General features: G+C 51.6%; 1 protein-coding gene across 4 annotated transcripts in view; it reads left to right on the forward strand.

Annotated features, from left to right (window-relative positions):
* Positions 1–19,332, forward strand: part of dpp10 (dipeptidyl-peptidase 10 (non-functional)) — a 105,580-nt gene that overhangs the window by 25,518 nt on the left and 60,730 nt on the right. The window contains exon 1 of one of the 4 annotated variants that reach the window (XM_086219492.1): positions 16,635–17,020. The exons of the other annotated variants lie outside the window; for them this stretch is intronic. Coding sequence (XP_086075618.1) covers positions 16,931–17,020 — 90 coding nt within the window. The 5' untranslated portion in view covers positions 16,635–16,930. Of the gene's footprint in view, positions 1–16,634; positions 17,021–19,332 lie in introns of those variants that run through there. 4 annotated transcript variants of the gene reach the window in all.

The following is a 19,332-nucleotide window of genomic DNA, read 5'->3' on the forward strand; positions in this document are numbered from 1 at the left end:
AGTGATGTGTGGACAAGGTTTGGCGGTTCTGATCTCAGACATAGGACAAGTGGGCGGAGCTCCACCATGAATAATTATCATGGAGGAATGAGAGCTTGTCGCCTCCCCCGGTAACTTGGGTGACCTTTGGTCTTGTCCGTCTCAGACGCCCCCGTCTGAGCTGCAGCAGCTCCACCACCACTCAGTCGGCGTGAGTTTGAAAGCAGGACAGAAACTCTGTCACCGTCCTCCATGCTGCTGCTGCACCACCAGAGACTGTCTACCAGCCTGAGACGCTGCTCTCTGCTGTCTGGTGGGATGACTTTGTTAGTGACGTCCAAGGGGGAATCCTCCTTGCCTGTTTGCAGCGGGAGCAGGATCAGCCTGCTTCTGCTGTACTAACAGGGGTACGTGGGGGGTGTCGTGGGAAAAGGGTATAATAAATACCCTTCCTGAAAGAGTAGCAGTCACTGAAGTTGTTGATTTCTTCTTCTTTTTGTGAATACCTTGATGGAGGACTGCTTTGGTCCCGTTCTCCGCGTGAAGGTTCCTCTGGATCAACGTGCTGTGCTTCATCTGGCGGCAGCTCCTCGCTGTGTAGGGCGAATAAATTACATGTTAGTGTGGATAGCATGAAATGACCTATTGATTAGGCCGACTGAGGAGGATTAAAATTCATCGAAGAAGAAAAGACACACAGCAGTGAGCGTGGCGACCAGACGCTGCATAAACTACATGCTTCAATCAATGGTTGTTGGAGCCGGTGAAGCGGAGCAGTGACCAGAATGAGAGCCCAGGCACTTTCTACTTCCTGCTTCTTTCGCTGTCTTCCTGCTACAGAATATCAGCGATAAGTCAGTGCAGAGGTTCTGTAGAATCCTCAGGATGGCCAAGTGGTCGATTCAAGGCTTGACACCCCCCCGAGCGAAGAGAATTCTGGTCCTGGTTCAACTCCCTGTAAAAAGTTTTTTTTTCTTTTGTGAAAATGTGATCTGAACTAAAATGTGGCTGTCAGTGGTGACAAAATGTTGTTGATGAAGACCTCAACTCAGAAAGTGAATCCTCAAAAATTCAAGAACAATCAATGACTTGTGTGAGCAGCCATCGCTGGGGTGTCGCCTACAACGCTAGCAAACAAAGCTACACAACCTAGCAAGCTGTGCTGCTGAAAACCAAGAACTTTCCTCAAAGCCTCCAGAAGCTTTGGTGGCTGGGACACAGAAGAACGGCTGCGAGGCTGCGGTCTGATGGAGCATAGCTCCAAGTTCCACTCGCGGGTGGTAGAAGTCTGAGCAACACTGGGCAGTCATTTTTACTGTAAACCCTCAGAGTACAGCAGCTGAAGGCAACCGGTCCTCAAATTTCAAGATGAAAGCGAGGCTCCTGACAACTTGAACAGACCTGGCGTACTCGCATACCTCCGCCAACACTCCGGTCCTCTCCTGGACTCCAACACTGCAGCTGATATGTTGGCTAACGGATGCTAGCATGCATGACTCTTCACATGCTCCAAATCTGTACAGCAGTTTTGGTATAACAACAACAAACTGGCTGTTGAACTCCAAAAGCACTGCAGAGGGTCGGGCTCTGCTTCATCACACATGAATATTCATCAGTTCACCTGTCAGCTGGGTCTGGTCCTGCAGCAGCAATAAGGACACGACTGGAGGGTTCAGCAACTGCAGTCTGAGAATGGTTTCACCCTCTGTGGAGCTCATTTTGAAAAGTGTTTTCTGAGCAACAATTGACTCTGAATCAATGCATGGCTCAAAGAAAGCAATCTGAACCCACTAAACGCTTTGAATGATCAGAGATGAAAGTCTGAATATGGAATTGAGAGTGGTGGTCCAGACGCAGATCATCAGAGTCTGGTTGAAGACGCTCACAGACACCCAGCTGGTGAAGGTGATCTCGAACAACAAGTCGTGGTCGGCCGTGACGGCACGTCCCTCTGAGGATGCTCAGGTTTCAGAGCTCTCTGAGCTTCAGCTGCCACCTCCAGTTCCTCGCTGGTTCAACTCTGACTCAAGTGGAAATTGACTCAGCATTACGTCACTGATCAGCTGGGCCTTCGCTCTGGGGTCGCAGCGCTCAGACCTTTGTCTCTGTTATGGCCCAGTTGTTGATATCGATGTGCGGATTCATCCAGGATCAGACATGAGAAAACAGCAAACAGTGGAAGGTGATGAGTTTCATTCCCAGACTGGAAACATGGAGACTAATCTGACATCCGAAGCTGCCAGGCTTCAGCCTGGTTCGTTCTGGGTCTTCTACCATGTCGTCTCTTCTTCCGTCCTTCATATCGAGGGGCGGGGCTGCCTGGAGATGGCACCACAGGCAACAATCGGACCGAATGGTAGAGAGGAACTAACGGTGAAAACTGGAAGGTTTTGTCAGCGTGAATCAGCTCTGACGCTGTGAACCTGGAGCTCAGGTGGCTGCGTCTCCCAGCAGCAGCATGTTGTTGGAATCATGTCTCATACTCATTTCCTTTTTTGCAACATTTAGAGTTTGCTTGAAACTTGCTTTATCATGTATTTAAGGAAAACGTTGTTTTCTTGGCATATTTGGGTTCTAAGACTGTTGATATACTCAGATTTTTACCAGACAAGCAGCAGCATCGTGAGCGCTGATGCTCCCACGCTTGCCCGTGTATGTTAGCCATTAGTGCAGGATTCCACTAGAGGGCGCACCAGGCATGGAACCTCTGGATTGGTAGTAAAACTCCAAAGAAGACGACCTATGGAGGAAGACTGTAAACGTGGAGGAGCATTTTGATGAGAAGCATTTCAGCTGGAGGACGTTGAACGTCAAACACTTGCTGTACTTTGTGGAGAACAGCCTCAGCGGAGCAGAGAGTGAGGGACCGGCTCGGCCGCCTGATGACCGAGACACAACACATCTCCTGCAACGTCTCCACTCAGCGCTCGGTGCCGCGCTGTGAAGATCCTCTCTGGCTCTACACTGACCCCTGCTGTTCATGTGAGGTTCACATCTTGAGTTCATTTCTGAGTGCCTCAGGATAGGAGAGGCCGCCGTCCACGTGAACCAGTGCACTGGTTTGGTTGTAGAACAGGTGATGCGACAGACATGAGAACCTTCCTTTTATAGGATATGTGCTTGAAGCTCGGCAACAAAAAGAAACCCCAGATGACAGCTAACATGGAGCAGAATCATCCCAGGACAGCGGCGGCGGCGGTGTGTAATGACGCCTGGGTGACGCTGGAGCTGCTGGGGTACACCGCCATGCCATTATAACCGCTTCCAGAGTGGCAGCAAGGCGGGGACATTTAGCAGGATGTCAAAACTGCTGCAGTCTTCCATCAAGCAGTCGCGGCTGTAATAAAGGCTCTGTCAGGACCAGCGACAGCTGCAATATTTTAGCCACCGCTGGAAGCCATTCCATCAGTGCACCACAGCAGAGAAACAGGTCCTCTCCTTCACCCCCCAAGAATTTATATGAATATTTTCAGTTAGCTGGAGACACAGGTGGCATCAGTGTCGGCCAGATAAGGAGGAGAGTGGTTATCTTGGATGTTGCGTTTAAGGAGGCGGAGTCACAGAAGAATGGACGTCTCCTCTTTTTCATTGATATGCTGATCATCAGTCGGCCCCTGAGGCTGCAGCCGAGGAGCCTGCAGTTCCACAATGAAGGAACGCAGTGAAGGAGCTACCATCGACTCACAACTACACACTGATGTGTTTTTAATCAGTGTGAGGATCTTCCAAGCGCTGCCTCACATATTTAGATGGGATCGCCAACACTGAGTACGATCAGATGACCCTCACCATTCGTCAGTTGTGACCCTCGTTGTCAGAGGGGAACTTTCAGCCCTGAAGTTACGCGTCTTTCCTGTCTGTGCTCACGTTGTTGTCATCTCTGCCTTGGTTGTGGCATCCACAGCAGCCAGAAAGAGTTTTCACTCTGTGGAACGTCCACAAACTACAGTCCAAACTTTAAAGCAGGGATGGTGATGTATTTAGGGGATATTCTTGAAGTCCATATATGGACACGTCTTCAGGGGTGGAGTTGGTTAGTTTTTATTTATACTGACACCATTATTGCGCCTTCATCAATACTTTGGTTCTTCCTTTCGTGCCTGTTGAGCTCTGAGAGGCAGTGAAATCGTCAACGATCAGGCCAACGAGCCTCGTGGCCCCTGAGCATATTTGGTACCGTCTAGATCCGGTTCAGCTCTGGGTGGGGTGACAACCCATGAACCCAGGGTCACGGGAGCAGATTACAGATCTGAATTCCAGGTGCGGATGAGCACTTCTCCTTTATTTTTCCAGCTGACGCTGAGGGATGTACCTTTAATTGAATCCACACGTCTGACAATCAGAGCCTGGCGGCAGGAAGCCGGCAGGAGGGAGATGTCACAGTTGAGGTCACCCATCGTCTTTAATTGATCTCCAGCGATGTCACTCACCGAGCCTCCGCCACTCCATCAGCTGGTCCTCTTCAGCCGCACTGAGAGCGTTTTATGATTACACGATTGGTTACGTCAGTGCTAATGCATGCACGCCTGCAACCGATGTGTCAGGAATCTGCCAATAGTCATGGCTCAGCGGCGCCCTCGACCATCAGCATACGATGAAGACTGAAACTATAATCTATCACTTAGCCGTGGCGTTGGGCTGGCGGGCTAATGGCCGCTGAGGACCTGCTGCTGATGGAGCCGAGCGAGGGATATTAGCTGATTCATACGTGTCACTTAACCTTTCAATGACATGATGAGCATGACAATTTTATTTGTTTGCATTTGTGAAAGGTTGCAGGCGGCGTGAGCTCTGCAGCCAGAGAGCCGTCGACAGGTCAGAGGAACCCTCCGCCTAAGATCCCGTCAGCTTCTGTCTGCACAGCTTGTTCATGAATCTTGTGGACACAAACGTGGTGCAGCTTGATGCTTCTCCAGGTTCCAGCGGGGCTCATCAATGGGACGCTGAGGTCGTCAACTGCAGTTCAGCAACTCGATGGCGTTCTTATCTCTGATCTTCCTTCAAGGTAGTCGGCCCATCGAGTGGAGCCGCCCTTGTTTGCTGCTCTTTGTGTGCAGCAGTCAGTCGCATTTTTACCAACCAACAAGCTATGCTCAGACGTTAGCATAGCCTAAAGTTAGCATGTTAGCATTGTCCCGTTCACATAGCTGTTTAGCCTGCACTCTCAGTAAAACAACCACCCTTGTAGAGGTTTTTTTACGTGATGGTATTGCGGCTGCCTGGTGATGGAAGAGTCACCAGTTTGAGACCATGCTGGTGTCTTGGAGCACTCAACTGAGCCCCCAGCTGCTCCTCAGGTTGGCACCGAGTGCTGCGTGACCTCTTTGGGACTCCAGGATGCAGACAGAGCCAGCCAGGTGTGTTTAGCTTGACGCTGACGCGCTGGCTCAGCCGCTACACGATGCAGCTCTTCACAGCAGCTCAGAGCACCTGAGGACTCTGAACGCTTGAAAGAAAAATACACTTTTTGCTCTGCAGGCACTTGGTGTTGACATGCAGTCACAAGTAGTTTGCGCTGATTGTTAAATATTATCTAGTGCAATGACATGCTGGTTGTCATAGAAACTGTCTGAATATACAGACAGACCACTGCTTCCTGTTGATTTCTACCACGAACGTCGCTCAGTTGCCTGGTGCCCAGTGGAAAAGCGTCTTTTCCCCACCCACCAGCTGGCCTTTACTCATATCTGGATGTTGCCTTTGGGAAGTCAAGCCTCCTGATTGGGCTGAAAGAACAGTGATGGAATCCTGGCCACTAGTAGTTCAACCTCATCAGAGCTTTTCAGTGGAGCCAAGGCTCATCAGTTCCTTTAGACCAGCACACCAGCTGTGAAGGACCAGCGCCGATGCGGCCAGTCTGCTGGTAGATGGCAGTTGTTGACACCGCTACACGCTAGGTGTCAACCTGCTAACACCCCTGACGTCCTGCCCCCCCTTTGCTGCGGTGAATGAATGAAAACAGAAGTGTGATTGGGCTGACATGAAGGAAGAGAGTGAAATGATAAATTCCCTGAGATGAAGTGTTTTTGACAAACCCGTGAAGTGACAAAAGCTCTTCACGCCACACGGTGGAAGCCATGTGAGCCTGGAGTTTCTCTTGGTGGACGCATGGACGCTCCTGGTTCAAGGTGATGGACTCCAGTTACTTAAGAAAAGATGTGGTTGGTACCAACAAGTCCTGGACGTGGCAGCGGGAGACAACGTCCTGTTCTGGTCCTCTGGTGTCGCGCTGGTCAAAGCTCGCGGCTGCAGGCCTCATCTTGGCACTGATGGGATTTTGCTTTGAGAGAATTCCTCCTAATTTTTCAAAACATCCACAAGAAGGAAGAATCTTCCTGGCTGGACTCGTATGTCGGTACTTGTCATTGTTTTTCAGGCGCATCAACACTGAACTGTTAAATCTGCTCAGCTGAAGGTCCGGCTCCTCCTCTGCTGTAACCTGCCGAGGCTCATCATTTCTGGTCCTCGTGCAACATGCGTTGTGATCATACGAGCTTCCTGTGTGCTGCAGGCCATCACGTGACACACAGTGAAGCAGTTCAAGCTTTGTTTGACGGGTTTATTACTGAACCTGCCTGTCACATGCCGCGCCGTCGCGACGACGAACGTCGTAGCGTTGCCAAATGTCAGTTTAACAGACAGATGTGAACTACCTGGAGGGTCTTAATTTACCTGTGTGTGCGTGTGTGTGTGTGTGTCTTCCCTCTTGTCTGTACTTGTCGGGGCCCAGCAGGATGTCTTTGCCTGTTTCCTCACGTTGTTTCCATCACAGCGTGTGAGGAGCTGCAGTCATTTCAGTGCATCATAAATCCTCCTGCTCACCTGCCGCTTTCATGCCAGGTGGAGATTTGCAGGCAGCCCACGGACGTGGAGAGACTATCCCCGCCTCATGAGGAGACTTGTATCAGAGAAAGATTAATTCCATCTCTGTTGAGTCCTCACGCAAAGGTCTGCAGGGAAACAAGTCATTGATCTTCCCACCAGCAAAGAGGAAGCATTCGTTCTTTTGGAGTTTTGTCCAGGAAACGGTCATTTATTCTAGCAGTTGATTAACTCATCTACAAGAGCAGGGTTCACACTGCTGCTGATTAAAGATGCAGCAGTGTGTGTGTGTGTGTGTGTGTGTGTGTGTGTGTGTGTGTGTGTGTGTGGTCAGTGCACGGGTGAGTGGCTGCATGTGAGAAACTCTCCTGCTGCCCTTGTTTGTCTTCCTGATGGAGGCTCGTTGGTTAAAATGTCAAGAGCGTGTGGGTCCCCTGAGATAACGAAGCCTCTCGGCTGCTCTCAGAGTGAGGACACCTTCATGAGGACATGTTCTCCACATCAAGAGACTGGCCTTCTCATCATCATCATCATCATCATCATCATCATCATCATCAGGAACTCTCCTCACAGGAGAGCAGGTTCCATTTATTGGTTCCAAGTCGCTGTTGAGAGAGAGTCCAGAACACTGAATTCATGACAGTCGGTGAACCCTGTGAGAACTCTACTTTTAAATCCAACTGTTGTCATTTACTGCAGACAGAACTGGGCGCTACGCAGGTGGTGCGTCACCAGAAACCAGAAATGTTGCATGCAGGCCTGTCCCGACCTTTGACCACCAAAATCTTTTCGCTTCCTCCTCAAGTCTTCGTGGTCATTTGAGCCAAGTTCCCCTCTAAGGTTCTCCAGAGAGCTCCCATTAACATGAGCTGTGCAGCTGGAGAACGGTTCTGCTGAGTCACTGGAACACCTGAGTCGGTCTCGTGACAGTGATTTGATGACTCGTAATAGAAGGATGAGCATCGGCTCCTGCTTCCTTTGTTGCTGCTTTACGTTTGGTGGCTGAGCTCTCCAAGTCTCTGTGCTCGGTGGTGAGAACCCTCCCTCATTGGCCGTGAGGGCGGCGTTGGTCAGGCAGTAAACCTGCAGTGTTTCTGCTTGTGTTACGCAGTAGAAGTATCTGTTAGTGTCACTCAGGGGCTGCAGGATTCTGTCTTACATTATGTCTGATGAGATATTTCTGATATTGTACTTCTGCAATAAAAGCCCATCTCCTCACTGGGAGGCTGCTCGTTCAGTGCCTGCTTTTATCTGTGGTTGTATTTTAAGACTAAAAATTAAGAACAGACAGATAGTCTATCAAATTCTCTTGACTAGTTTGTTTGACTTCTTTTGAAACATGAAATGCCAAACTAAATGTCAATGTGTTTTATGATTGAAAAGCTCTGATAAATGCTTGTTCCTTGTCTCTGAAAACCAGAATGTCCTGTAAACACCGAGACAGCGGAGGTCAGCGAGCTCCTTCTCTTCCTGCTAACTTGATTACAAATCACACACGAGCTGTTTCCTCCTCGGTGCGGACAGCCATCAGTCTCCCAGCCATGAATAAGGAATGAGTGATGAGAAGTCATCCAAATGTCAAGCAGTGAAACTGCTCTTTTTCCTGCAAACACTTGTGAGAGTGGGACGTGGGGCTGCAGCCTGGCGGGTGAGCAGCCAGGACACAGCCGGAGATTTGGATTTGCTGATGATAGCGGCGCAGATACAGCGGAGGAGGCCTGAGGCGGTGGAGAGGAGGATGGCGTGGAGCCGTGATGGATCGCCAGGGAAAGCCTAGTGTGTTGGTGTGGAGGGGGGCCTGGGGGAGGAGATGGGAGGCAGATAATAAGAGGCGGGCCTGGAATGAAAGCAAAGCGAGTGAATGTGGAGAGGAGTGTTGGTGCTGCTGACCTCCGTTAGCCCACTGGCACGGTGGTTACCACGGTGGTTAGGACGCTGGCATGGTGGTTAGCACAGTGGTTAGCGTGGTGGTTAGGATGGCAGTTAGGACCCTGGCATGGTGGTTAGCACAGTGGTTAGCATGGCGGTTAGGACGCTGGTATGGTGGTTAGCACAGTGGTTAGCATGGTGGTTAGGACGCTGGCATGGTGGTTAGCACAGTGGTTAGCATGGCGGTTAGGACGCTGGTATGGTGGTTAGCACAGTGGTTAGCATGGTGGTTAGGACGCAACCATGGTGGTTAGCATGGCGGTTAGGACGCTGGCATGGTGCTTAGCACAGTGGTTAGCATGGCGGTTAGGACGCTGGCATGGTGGTTAGCACAGTGGTTAGCATGGCGGTTAGGACGCTACCACGGTGGTTAGCATGGCGGTTAGGACGCTGGCATGGTGCTTAGCACAGTGGTTAGCATGGCGGTTAGGACGCTGGCATGGTGCTTAGCACAGTGGTTAGCATGGCGGTTAGGACGCTACCACGGTGGTTAGCATGGCGGTTAGGACGCTGGCATGGTGGTTAGCACAGTGGTTAGCATGGCGGTTAGGACGCTACCACGGTGGTTAGCATGGCGGTTAGGACGCTGGCATGGTGGTTAGCACAGTGGTTAGCATGGCGGTTAGGACGCTGGCATGGTGGTTAGCATGGCGGTTAGGACGCTGGCATGGTGGTTAGCACAGTGGTTAGCATGGCGGTTAGGACGCTGGCATGGTGGTTAGCATGGCGGTTAGGACGCTGGCATGGTGGTTAGCACAGTGGTTAGCATGGCGGTTAGGACGCTGGCATGGTGGTTAGCATGGCGGTTAGGACGCTGGCATGGTGGTTAGCACAGTGGTTAGCATGGCGGTTAGGACGCTGGCATGGTGGTTAGCATGGCGGTTAGGACGCTGGCATGGTGGTTAGCACAGTGGTTAGCATGGCGGTTAGGACGCTACCACGGTGGTTAGCATGGCGGTTAGGACGCTGGCATGGTGCTTAGCACAGTGGTTAGCATGGCGGTTAGGACGCTACCACGGTGGTTAGCATGGCGGTTAGGACGCTGGCATGGTGGTTAGCACAGTGGTTAGCATGGCGGTTAGGACGCTGGCATGGTGGTTAGCACATTTGCCTCACAGCAAGAATGTCTCCTGCATCTTTTCCCGGGTCCATTCAGTGACCTCCCCTCTTTCCCATGTCTGGGGGGTGCACCCCCCCCCCCCCGCAGGACAATCCAAATCAAAGCTCATTTAGCAGGAGTCTCCAGCTCACTCCGTTGTGCTTTCCTCCTCCATCACTTCTTAGTGCAGGAAGAACCAGCCACGTAGATTTAGCTTGATGCTAACGGAGACTGACAGCAGCTAAACTGTCCAGAACACGTTGAACTCTTGTTCACAGGAGCACAAGTGCTCTAGTTAGTTATTCGTCTCCAGTCCGGGTGTGAGCGGACCGCTGGTCATCCAGCTGTTTAAGGACGCCTGGGTTCTACCAGACGACCTGGAGTTGAAACACCTCTTCGTGTGTACTTGAGACAAAACACACTTTTTGGGTGAAGCAGCAGAGCAAGAACAGCATCGTGAGCTGTAGTTGAAGAGTGACATCATGTCCCTCAGGTTGTGACCTGGTCAAAGTATGTTCATATTCCAAATGAGCATTGAATAAGATTTGCAAAACAAGTCGAGAGACGAGCGAGCAGCTGCAGTCCAATTAAAACTGTCCCACCTTCATTTGTGTCCTGTGATCCGGCCGGCGTCTCCTTCATCTCTTCTCTCTGTCATTTCGTTGATTAGATGTTGCTGAGCGCACCACTTTGCCCATCAGCTAAATGTTCTTATTGTCCGTTATCATCATGAGCCAGCTGGAGGTTTACCTGCAAGCTCTGCGTAATGACATGGAATTTGCTGTAAATTAATTTTATGAAAGGAAAATGACCAGTTTTTGGAACAGTTCTAATTGTCCTTCATGTTTGGAGCCACACCAGCAGACTCTGGTGCATTACACCATAACTGGAAGCTGACTGATAGTTAGCTTAGCCGCAATGAACATCAAGCACTGGGAATTTCCTTTTTTAACTGTCAGACACGTAGCCGGAACTACTTTCCTGACTGGGTGCAGTGATTTGACGCAGCACCTCCAAAGCTCCACTGGAACTTGGGTCAACAGAACCAAAGGTTTGTTGAGGACTAGAAGAGGAGGAGGATTCCTGCTGGACACACCAGCATCCTGGACCTGAGCTAGCTGATGCTAACACTTCCACCCACTACCAGCCATTGGGCGAAGCTAACTAGCCTGGACCTGAGCTAACTGATGCTAACACTTCCCACCTACTACCAGCCATTGGGCTAAGCTAACTAGCCTGGACCAGAGCTAGCTGATGCTAACACTTCCCACCTACTACCAGCCATTGGGCTAAGCTAACTAGCATCCTGGACCGGATCAGTCTGTTGACATCAAGGTAAAGCTGAATATACGCGGCGGTCTGTAGACGGCCGACCAAACATCATAGTTTTCTAGAAGAGGCATCAATCGTATCGGTTGAGTCCCTAGAAGTTTAGCTCTGCTGTGAAATCTCACCTGAGCGCCTTCAGGTCAATAATCACGCAGATAAACCCAAGGTGATGTTCATCAGAAACGCTCGCAGCGTCATTGCACAGAACCCCCCTCCAGCCCAGCTGACTGTGATTAATGTTCTCCTTTCGGTACCGGGATGTGCCGCGAGACGCTCACTGGCGACCGCACGTGAGACACCAAAACCGACGGCTCATGACTGAATGGAACCTGAACCTGCAAGTCAGCGTCAGCCGCTGTGTTCCACGCGTCCCAAACGCCACTCAGCATCTGTAATTAGGCAGCAGCAAGAGTAATCTGGGGATTGAAACCTAATCCGTCATTCGAGAGGAAATCATCCAATTCAAACTGTCAGGTGTTTCACCAGCAATAAAATCTCTTGAATGAGAGGAGGAGGAATGATTGATCACAGCCAAGCGTGGCGTGCTTCCACTGACATCACAGCAGCTTTCATTCTTGTTTTTCAGCAATGCATAAAACATGATGGCTGGAACTGGTGCCAGCGTCTGGAGGCTTGTTGGCTTTGTCTGACGGACGCCATCATCACTGAAAACCAGCTGACTGAAATGAATCATCGTAGGAGTCCTTGGACGGCCGTCGACGGGGGCGGGCTGATAGCGTCTGTGGCTAGCAGTGAGGCTGTGGGAGAGGCTGCAGGTCAGGGCCCAGCAGCTCTTCATCAGCCGTGTGGGTCTCCTCCCACACAGAGGCATTTGGCTGTGAAATCTTTTTTCCTTCCTCTTCAACTTCTTTTTCTGTCAAATGAAAGGTTGAAAGAGACGAACTTAATCCTGGTCGGCTCCATCATCTTAATGACCCCTGAGGCGGCGCTGGAGCGTCCATGTGTCTCAGAAACGGGGAGGACATTGGATGTCATTCCCTGTGTCGGCTGTGTAACAGTGCAACACTGATACGAAAATAAATATTTATACATATGTGTGTGTGTATGTGTATATATATATATATATATATATATATATATATATATATATATATATATACATATACACACAAACTGTATACTGTAAGTATCTGTGAGGGTTTTTTGGGGAACGCCAGTGCGCGGCGCTGAGTAACGACGGCCCCTGGTGTCGCCGAGTGCTGCAGGACTCTCAGAAGCCTTTTTATGTGGATGCTCATCTGTCCCTGCTTATCCAGGATGCAGTGCCCCGCTTCAGAGGAGCGATGATGCGACACGATAGGACGAGATGCCGGTCTTTGATCAGAGGGGGAGGGGCGCTGGAGCCTCTCGTCCCCCACTCGACATGCAAAGACCTCTCTTGATAGTCGAGAACGCTGCGTCCTCGAGCTGCATCCACACGTAATCTGTCTTCATTATTGCTGTTCATGTTTCCACAGCAGTTTACAGTCAGAGGCAGGGGTCGGGAGGTCGAGGAGGCCTAGAAATGTCCCCGTCCCTTTATCTGGTTTGCTGCTGTCGTCCGCCCACTCACGATAGATTCCTCACGCCATCAGAGTTGTGATAGAAAATTCTCCTGACCACCTGATTAAAGAAGTCCCCTGGTTTGTGGCTCCTCTCGTGTTTCTGTCTGGCGCTCTCCTTGCTGGGAGCCTTTTAGAACGATTTGGCGGTGCTTTATTTCAGCAGAGACGCTCAGGTTGCTATGATACAGAATATCTGCAGAGGTAAAAGTGTCGGCACAAGGTCGGACGCTTCTTTCAGTCTCTGCTGAATGAAATCAACCCTGGAGCCGGGCCTGCTGGTGTGTGTGGGTTCTTGAGGAATCGCCTGGTTCTCGTGCTCCTCCTGTGTTGGCGTTGGTTGCATTCGTGCCTCCTCCTCCTCTTGGTGCAGCCTTTTATCCAAAGTTGAACATTTTTGGATGCTCAGCAACCAGGAAATCAAAGCCAAATGCTGAGCGCATCAGCGCCGCATCATTTTTGCTGATTATTTATGTGCATTCAGCGCAAAATGATCCTTTAACTTTAGTGTTTTATGTCAGTTTATTCTGGCTCCGCCCCTCACTGCTCGCAGCTCTAAGTCGGACCTGAGCACCACGGGGCCGAACGGTGTTTTCTAGCTTTCTGTGTCTCTGAAATTGTTGCCCAGTCCCAATCGGATCAACAGGAGGAAGTCTGCTGGTGCAGCATCTCCACCGTTAGTGTGTGTGTGTGTGTGTGTGCATGCGTGCGTGCGTGCGCGTGAACGAGGCAACATTGTAAAGCACTGAGGACCGCTGAGGTCGTGAGGTCATACATAAAGAGTCCAGTCCATTTCCATCTGGAGTGCAGCTTCTGACAACAGACCTCACACACGACCTAAAAACAGACAGAAGACTGAACAGCAGTGCAGCAAACGCTCCTGTACTCAGAGAAAAGGGTGGAGGCCTGAGAGCAGTGTGTGTTCCTGGCTCCTGCTTCAACTGTTCATGGTTCCCTGGGGTTGTGGCGTTCGATGCTGTCACCAAGGCGTTTATACGGACAGTTCGACAGTGGGTGCTGCAGTCTCACCTGCTCCATCTTGGTGTTACGTCATGGCCAGAAATTCAAATTAAACTCTCAGTGAGTCTGTCGCCTACATTGTGTCACATGATGCTGTCGACCAATCACAGCTGCTGCAGAGCTGAAGGGAGAGTTGTGGCTGAAGTTTTGTTTTGCTTTTTTAAAACTAATTTTAATGTTTTCACAAGCAGGAATAGTGTACTGATCCCTAAAATACCACAGTGTTTATGTATTGAAATACTTTGAAGTACAGCAAATCTAAATGTTCATCACAGGAACCCGAGCGCAGAAACAAAGGCTAATCAGACCCTCTTACAGTAACTTATTACTCTCAAGTGAAACTCCCTCGTAATGGATTGTCACTCGTTGCCCATGGAGACGGAGGCCGGGAGTCTGACGCGGGTGAGTTGGTCTCCGCTGCTCGCTGGACTCCTGGCTGCAGAGGTGCTGGCGGCTGCTGTATTAATGGGATATGTGCTGAATGTGGGGCGAACCCGCTGTGGCGAGCGCCGACTCGGGTCATGAAACTTTCATCAGCTGCTTGATGGCGTGGAGTTCGGGAATGTCTGCACTGAATTGCCCCAGGGTCATAAATACTTTATCAACAGCAGACACCTCAGCAAAACAACTCCCCAGCCCCCCCCCCCCCCCCCCCCCCCCCACACACACACACACAGAGCTCTGCTCACTGGTTGAAGTATTTCAGCCTCACACTTCCACTCTGCCTCGTCCTTCAGTTCATTTTCGTGTTCACCTGCTCTGCTCCTGCGTGTTAAAAACTGCATCAACGCTCCAAAGCTCAACCCTTTTAAAGAACCATCTCTGATCAGGTGCCAGCGCCTCAGCCTGGCGTGCCAGCCTTTAATCCGGCAGGGCGGCGGAGGTTGAAGCTGAGGGTGGTGTTCATTCACACAAGCTCAGCGAGCTGGGGAACGAGCGAGAACATCCGTGAAACAGTGATGTGTGGAGATCCGTGCAATCCTGGAGCTTTCAGTGCCGCTAACACGCTGACTCCACCCCCCAGCACCTCATTCATCTCTGTTGTACAGAACCAGATTCTGCATCTTTAGTCGATTAGGAACCAGCAGTTTTAGGCGTCTGTGTCTGTTGGGTATTTTGCAGCCTCTTAAGTTTAGCACATTAACTAACAAGGAACTAAACCCCACCCACTGTGAGACTGACTCCGCCCACTGCATCAGAGGTGAAGCAGAATCCCTTGTCTCTTCAACAGGATCTGGTGAGGACTCGTCCCTTCAGGTTCTTGACTCTTGGGCTCTGATCCACTTTGCCTTTGGGACAAGTGTCCCTGTTGAGACCCCGCCCCCAGACACCAGAGGGCGCTCCTTATTCAGGAGGGCATGTAAAGGCTTTGTGATGTCATCGCCATGGTTATGCCAGCTCTTGAGTGCTGTGAGGTAGCCATGTTGCACCTCTCATCCAGGGGCCTTCTTCAGTTCTAACTAGCTGATGGGGGGTTGCAGTGGGCTGGCTGGACCTTGGCTTTCACACCTGGACCCACCTGGACCCAGGAACTCACATGAATACCAGCTGGGTCAACGACTCTCATGTCACCCTAACACCCAGAACCTCCATGTGACCTCAATGACTCAGTGAGGGGTGGAACCTCACAGTTTAGAGTCCGCACCTCCCCACCAGCCAGGGAGAACTCAAAAGGAGAGAACGTCTTCAGACAAACACTGGCACCAGGTACCAGGTACCAGGACCTGGAGGACTGAGAACCCTCACGTACATGGTAATGTCAAGCTTTGTCTGACGGGCTGCAGCAGAAGTCTAACTGCTGCTTGTCAGACCGCGGCGGCGGGACCGGGTCCTCCCTGGGTTCTACTGATGCTAACAGGCTCGTGGGTGTGGACAGAAGCACCAGCTTCACCTCTCCAGGCGGTGCTGGTGCTTCTGTCCTGGAGGCTCAGCAGAGCCCAGCTGTTCAGAGTCCAAGTTATGCTCCTCTTGTCCTCTGGTGGTGGTTAACAACAGGAGCTTCTGGCTCTGTTCTGAGCCGCCGTCATGTTTGTAGGAAACCTCCGTACAAAACCAAGTCTTAGGTTCAGGCCGTGGCTCCTTGGCGGACCTCCGTGGGGTTCTACACGGGGGTCTCTCCCGGTCTACTGGGCTGTCGCCGGGCTCAAAGTGTATGTGGGCAGCAAGCCAGCGCGTCTATGAAAACACATAGCACCTCTTCACCTGCTGGTGCTGGGAGGTGTGGCTCACCTCGACTCACCTGGACTGACCGGTGAAGCCATCAGGCGTTTCACAACAGAGCAGGACCTGGTGACCCCTGAGCATTGCCCCACCTCTTATTAGATCCCTATAGAGTCCCGTCCCTGCTTCCGAACCACTGGCCGGCGCCACCAAACACAGCTGCCAGGGGCTCGGTGTGTAGAAACAGGGACCAAGAACTGCAGTATCAGCACTGCTGGGACCAGGTCTACCTGCCACGACTGCTGGTTTCTCCTCCTGCAAGTGGATCCGCCTCCTTCACGGACTCCCACCAGGTCAAATATTCTCCCAGTGTTGTTTCATCCAGCAGAGACGCGCCCCTCGAGAGCCGCGACTCTGCTGGACCAGCACCGGACCGGTAGGGTCAAGAAGAAGCTCCGGACCGACGAGAGGAGTCAGCAGCGGCCTGGCGTTCATCGAAAGCAGAGGTGCGCGTGCGCGGGGGTGTGCGTGCGTGTGTCAGAAATGAAGATGAATGTGCTGCGGGCTTCAGCGGCTGCAGCCTCCTACGTCACCTGTTAATGATGATGATGTCAGAGGTGATGTGGAGAACAACTGCTCTCTTATTTGAATCTTATTGTGGGATCCAGCTAGCACTGCCCCCCCCCCCTTTCGGGGAGACCGTCACAAGACCACTTGATCACCCCTCCTCCTCCTCCTCCTCCTCCTCCTCCTCTGAATATCAGGGAGAAGAGACGGTCAGAGTTGTCGAGGTGGTCAAATGCGACACTCCGTGTCTCCGCGTCGGTAACGAGTCCGCAGCGGTGCCGGTGTGAACGCTCGCGGGATCCATCGTGACGGCTCCTCGCTCCCACTTCACTTCTGATTCCGCAGTTTGACAGGACGGCGCCGCAGCCTCCCTCCTCCTCCTCCTCCTCCTCCTCCTCCGGCTGGCGGATAAACGGGCATCCGCGGGTTTCCAGCAGCAAGTTCACCGCGTGAGGAGTTAACAATGACCGCGAGCAAGGAGCAACAGAACCAGAGGCAGAACCAGAACCAGAGCCAGAACCAGCAGCAGCAGCAGCAGCAGCAGCAGGATGAGGTGGGCTCCTCTCGTCACTTCATCTCTTCTTCTTCTACGCTGGGTAAACGGTCACTTGCACGAGCCGCATTGACATTCATCCTCCGGCTGCGGGGCTCGGGGTGCTGGCGGCGGGGGTCGGTGCGGGGCTCGGGGTGCTGGCGGCGGGGGTCGGTGCGGGCTGAGGAGGAGGCAGGGACTGCAGGGCGCATTGTCATTCCGCCGCTGCCTCCCGTCAGCTGCCCTCAACACCTTGAAAGACAACAGCGGTCGTGGAAAAAGAGTTGGGGGGGGGGGGTCTGGGACCGTCAACTTGAAGCTTCCCACCCCCAGGGGTTGCTCACCTGTGTGGCAGCTGTGTTCTCTGTCTTCTCCTCCTAACCCATCAGGGTTTCCGAAGGATTCTCATGTCACGGCCCCTCCGGGACGCCGCTGCTCCTAATTGAATCCAGCCTGTTTTATTCTCAGAAACCTGCAGCCGCTCATTGAGCTCCTGATCGGTCTGAGATGCTGGAGGTCCCAGGAGATGAGACGGAAATATGATTCAGTGCTGGCAGCGCCACATTTAAAGCTCAGTGGACACGACGGAGGAGAATGTGGCTGCGAGGAGTCAGTTACCAACAGGAGGAGGCTGGGAGTTGGTGGTCAGGTGTCTGGGTTCTCTTTCTGTCATCCGGTTGCAGTTGTTGTGTAAGATGTGAGCAGGAGGTCTGTGGAGCTGAAGCTGGTCCTCTTACCAGGGTTCCTCATCAAAGTTAAATGGCTCTGCAGAGGGAGGACAAGAAGGGAGCTCTGAAAAAACCACAGGCCCAGGAGAGGGAGGCAACCAGACCTCCCAGGGTGACGGGGCACTGGTTTAGCTTCAAAGCTGAGTCCTGGCCGGGGACACGCCAGCACTCCAAGAGCGAATATCAGCAACAAGCAGCCGTGTCATAGATGAGGCATGTTTGTAGTCCAACAGGAAGTGGCCGTGTCATAGATGAGGCATGTTTGTAGTCCAACAGGAAGTGGCCGTGTCATAGATGAGGCATGTTTGTAGTCCAACAGGAAGTGGCCGTGTCATAGATGAGGCATGTTTGTAGTCCAACAGGAAGTGGCCGTGTCATAGATGAGGCATGTTTGTAGTCCAACAGGAAGTGGCCGTGTCATAGATGAGGCATGTTTGTAGTCCAACAGGAAGTGGCCGTGTCATAGATGAGGCATGTTTGTAGTCCAACAGGAAGTGGCCGTGTCATAGATGAGGCTTGTTTGTAGTCCAACAGGAAGTGGCCGTGTCATAGATGAGGCATGTTTGTAGTCCAACAGGAAGTGGCCGTGTCATAGATGAGGCATGTTTGTAGTCCAACAGGAAGTGGCCGTGTCATAGATGAGGCTTGTTTGTAGTCCAACAGGAAGTGGCCGTGTCATAGATGAGGCATGTTTGTAGTCCAACAGGAAGTGGCCGTGTCATAGATGAGGCATGTTTGTAGTCCAACAGGAAGTGGCCGTGTCATAGATGAGGCTTGTTTGTAGTCCAACAGGAAGTGGCCGTGTCATAGATGAGGCATGTTTGTAGTCCAACAGGAAGTGGCCGTGTCATAGATGAGGCATGTTTGTAGTCCAACAGGAAGTGGCCGTGTCATAGATGAGGCATGTTTGTAGTCCAACAGGAAGTGGCTGTGTCATAGATGAGGCTTGTTTGTAGTCCAACAGGAAGTGGCCGTGTCATAGATGAGGCATGTTTGTAGTCCAACAGGAAGTGGCCGTGTCATAGATGAGGCATGTTTGTAGTCCAACAGGAAGTGGCCGTGTCATAGATGAGGCATGTTTGTAGTCCAACAGGAAGTGGCCGTGTCATAGATGAGGCTTGTTTGTAGTCCAACAGGAAGTGGCCGTGTCATAGATGAGGCATGTTTGTAGTCCAACAGGAAGTGGCCGTGTCATAGATGAGGCATGTTTGTAGTCCAACAGGAAGTGGCCGTGTCATAGATGAGGCATGTTTGTAGTCCAACAGGAAGTGGCCGTGTCATAGATGAGGCATGTTTGTAGTCCAACAGGAAGTGGCCGTGTCATAGATGAGGCTTGTTTGTAGTCCAACAGGAAGTGGCCGTGTCATAGATGAGGCATGTTTGTAGTCCAACAGGAAGTGGCCGTGTCATAGATGAGGCATGTTTGTAGTCCAACAGGAAGTGGCCGTGTCATAGATGAGGCATGTTTGTAGTCCAACAGGAAGTGGCCGTGTCATAGATGAGGCATGTTTGTAGTCCAACAGGAAGTGGCCGTGTCATAGATGAGGCATGTTTGTAGACCAACAGGAAGTGGCCGTGTCATAGATGAGGCATGTTTGTTGTCCA

The sequence above is a fragment of the Aulostomus chinensis genome, chromosome 12 (assembly GCF_037954235.1).
Source record: "Aulostomus chinensis isolate RoL2024-O1b breed Wild chromosome 12, RoL_Achi_v1.0, whole genome shotgun sequence".
Lineage (NCBI taxonomy): Eukaryota > Metazoa > Chordata > Actinopteri > Syngnathiformes > Aulostomidae > Aulostomus > Aulostomus chinensis.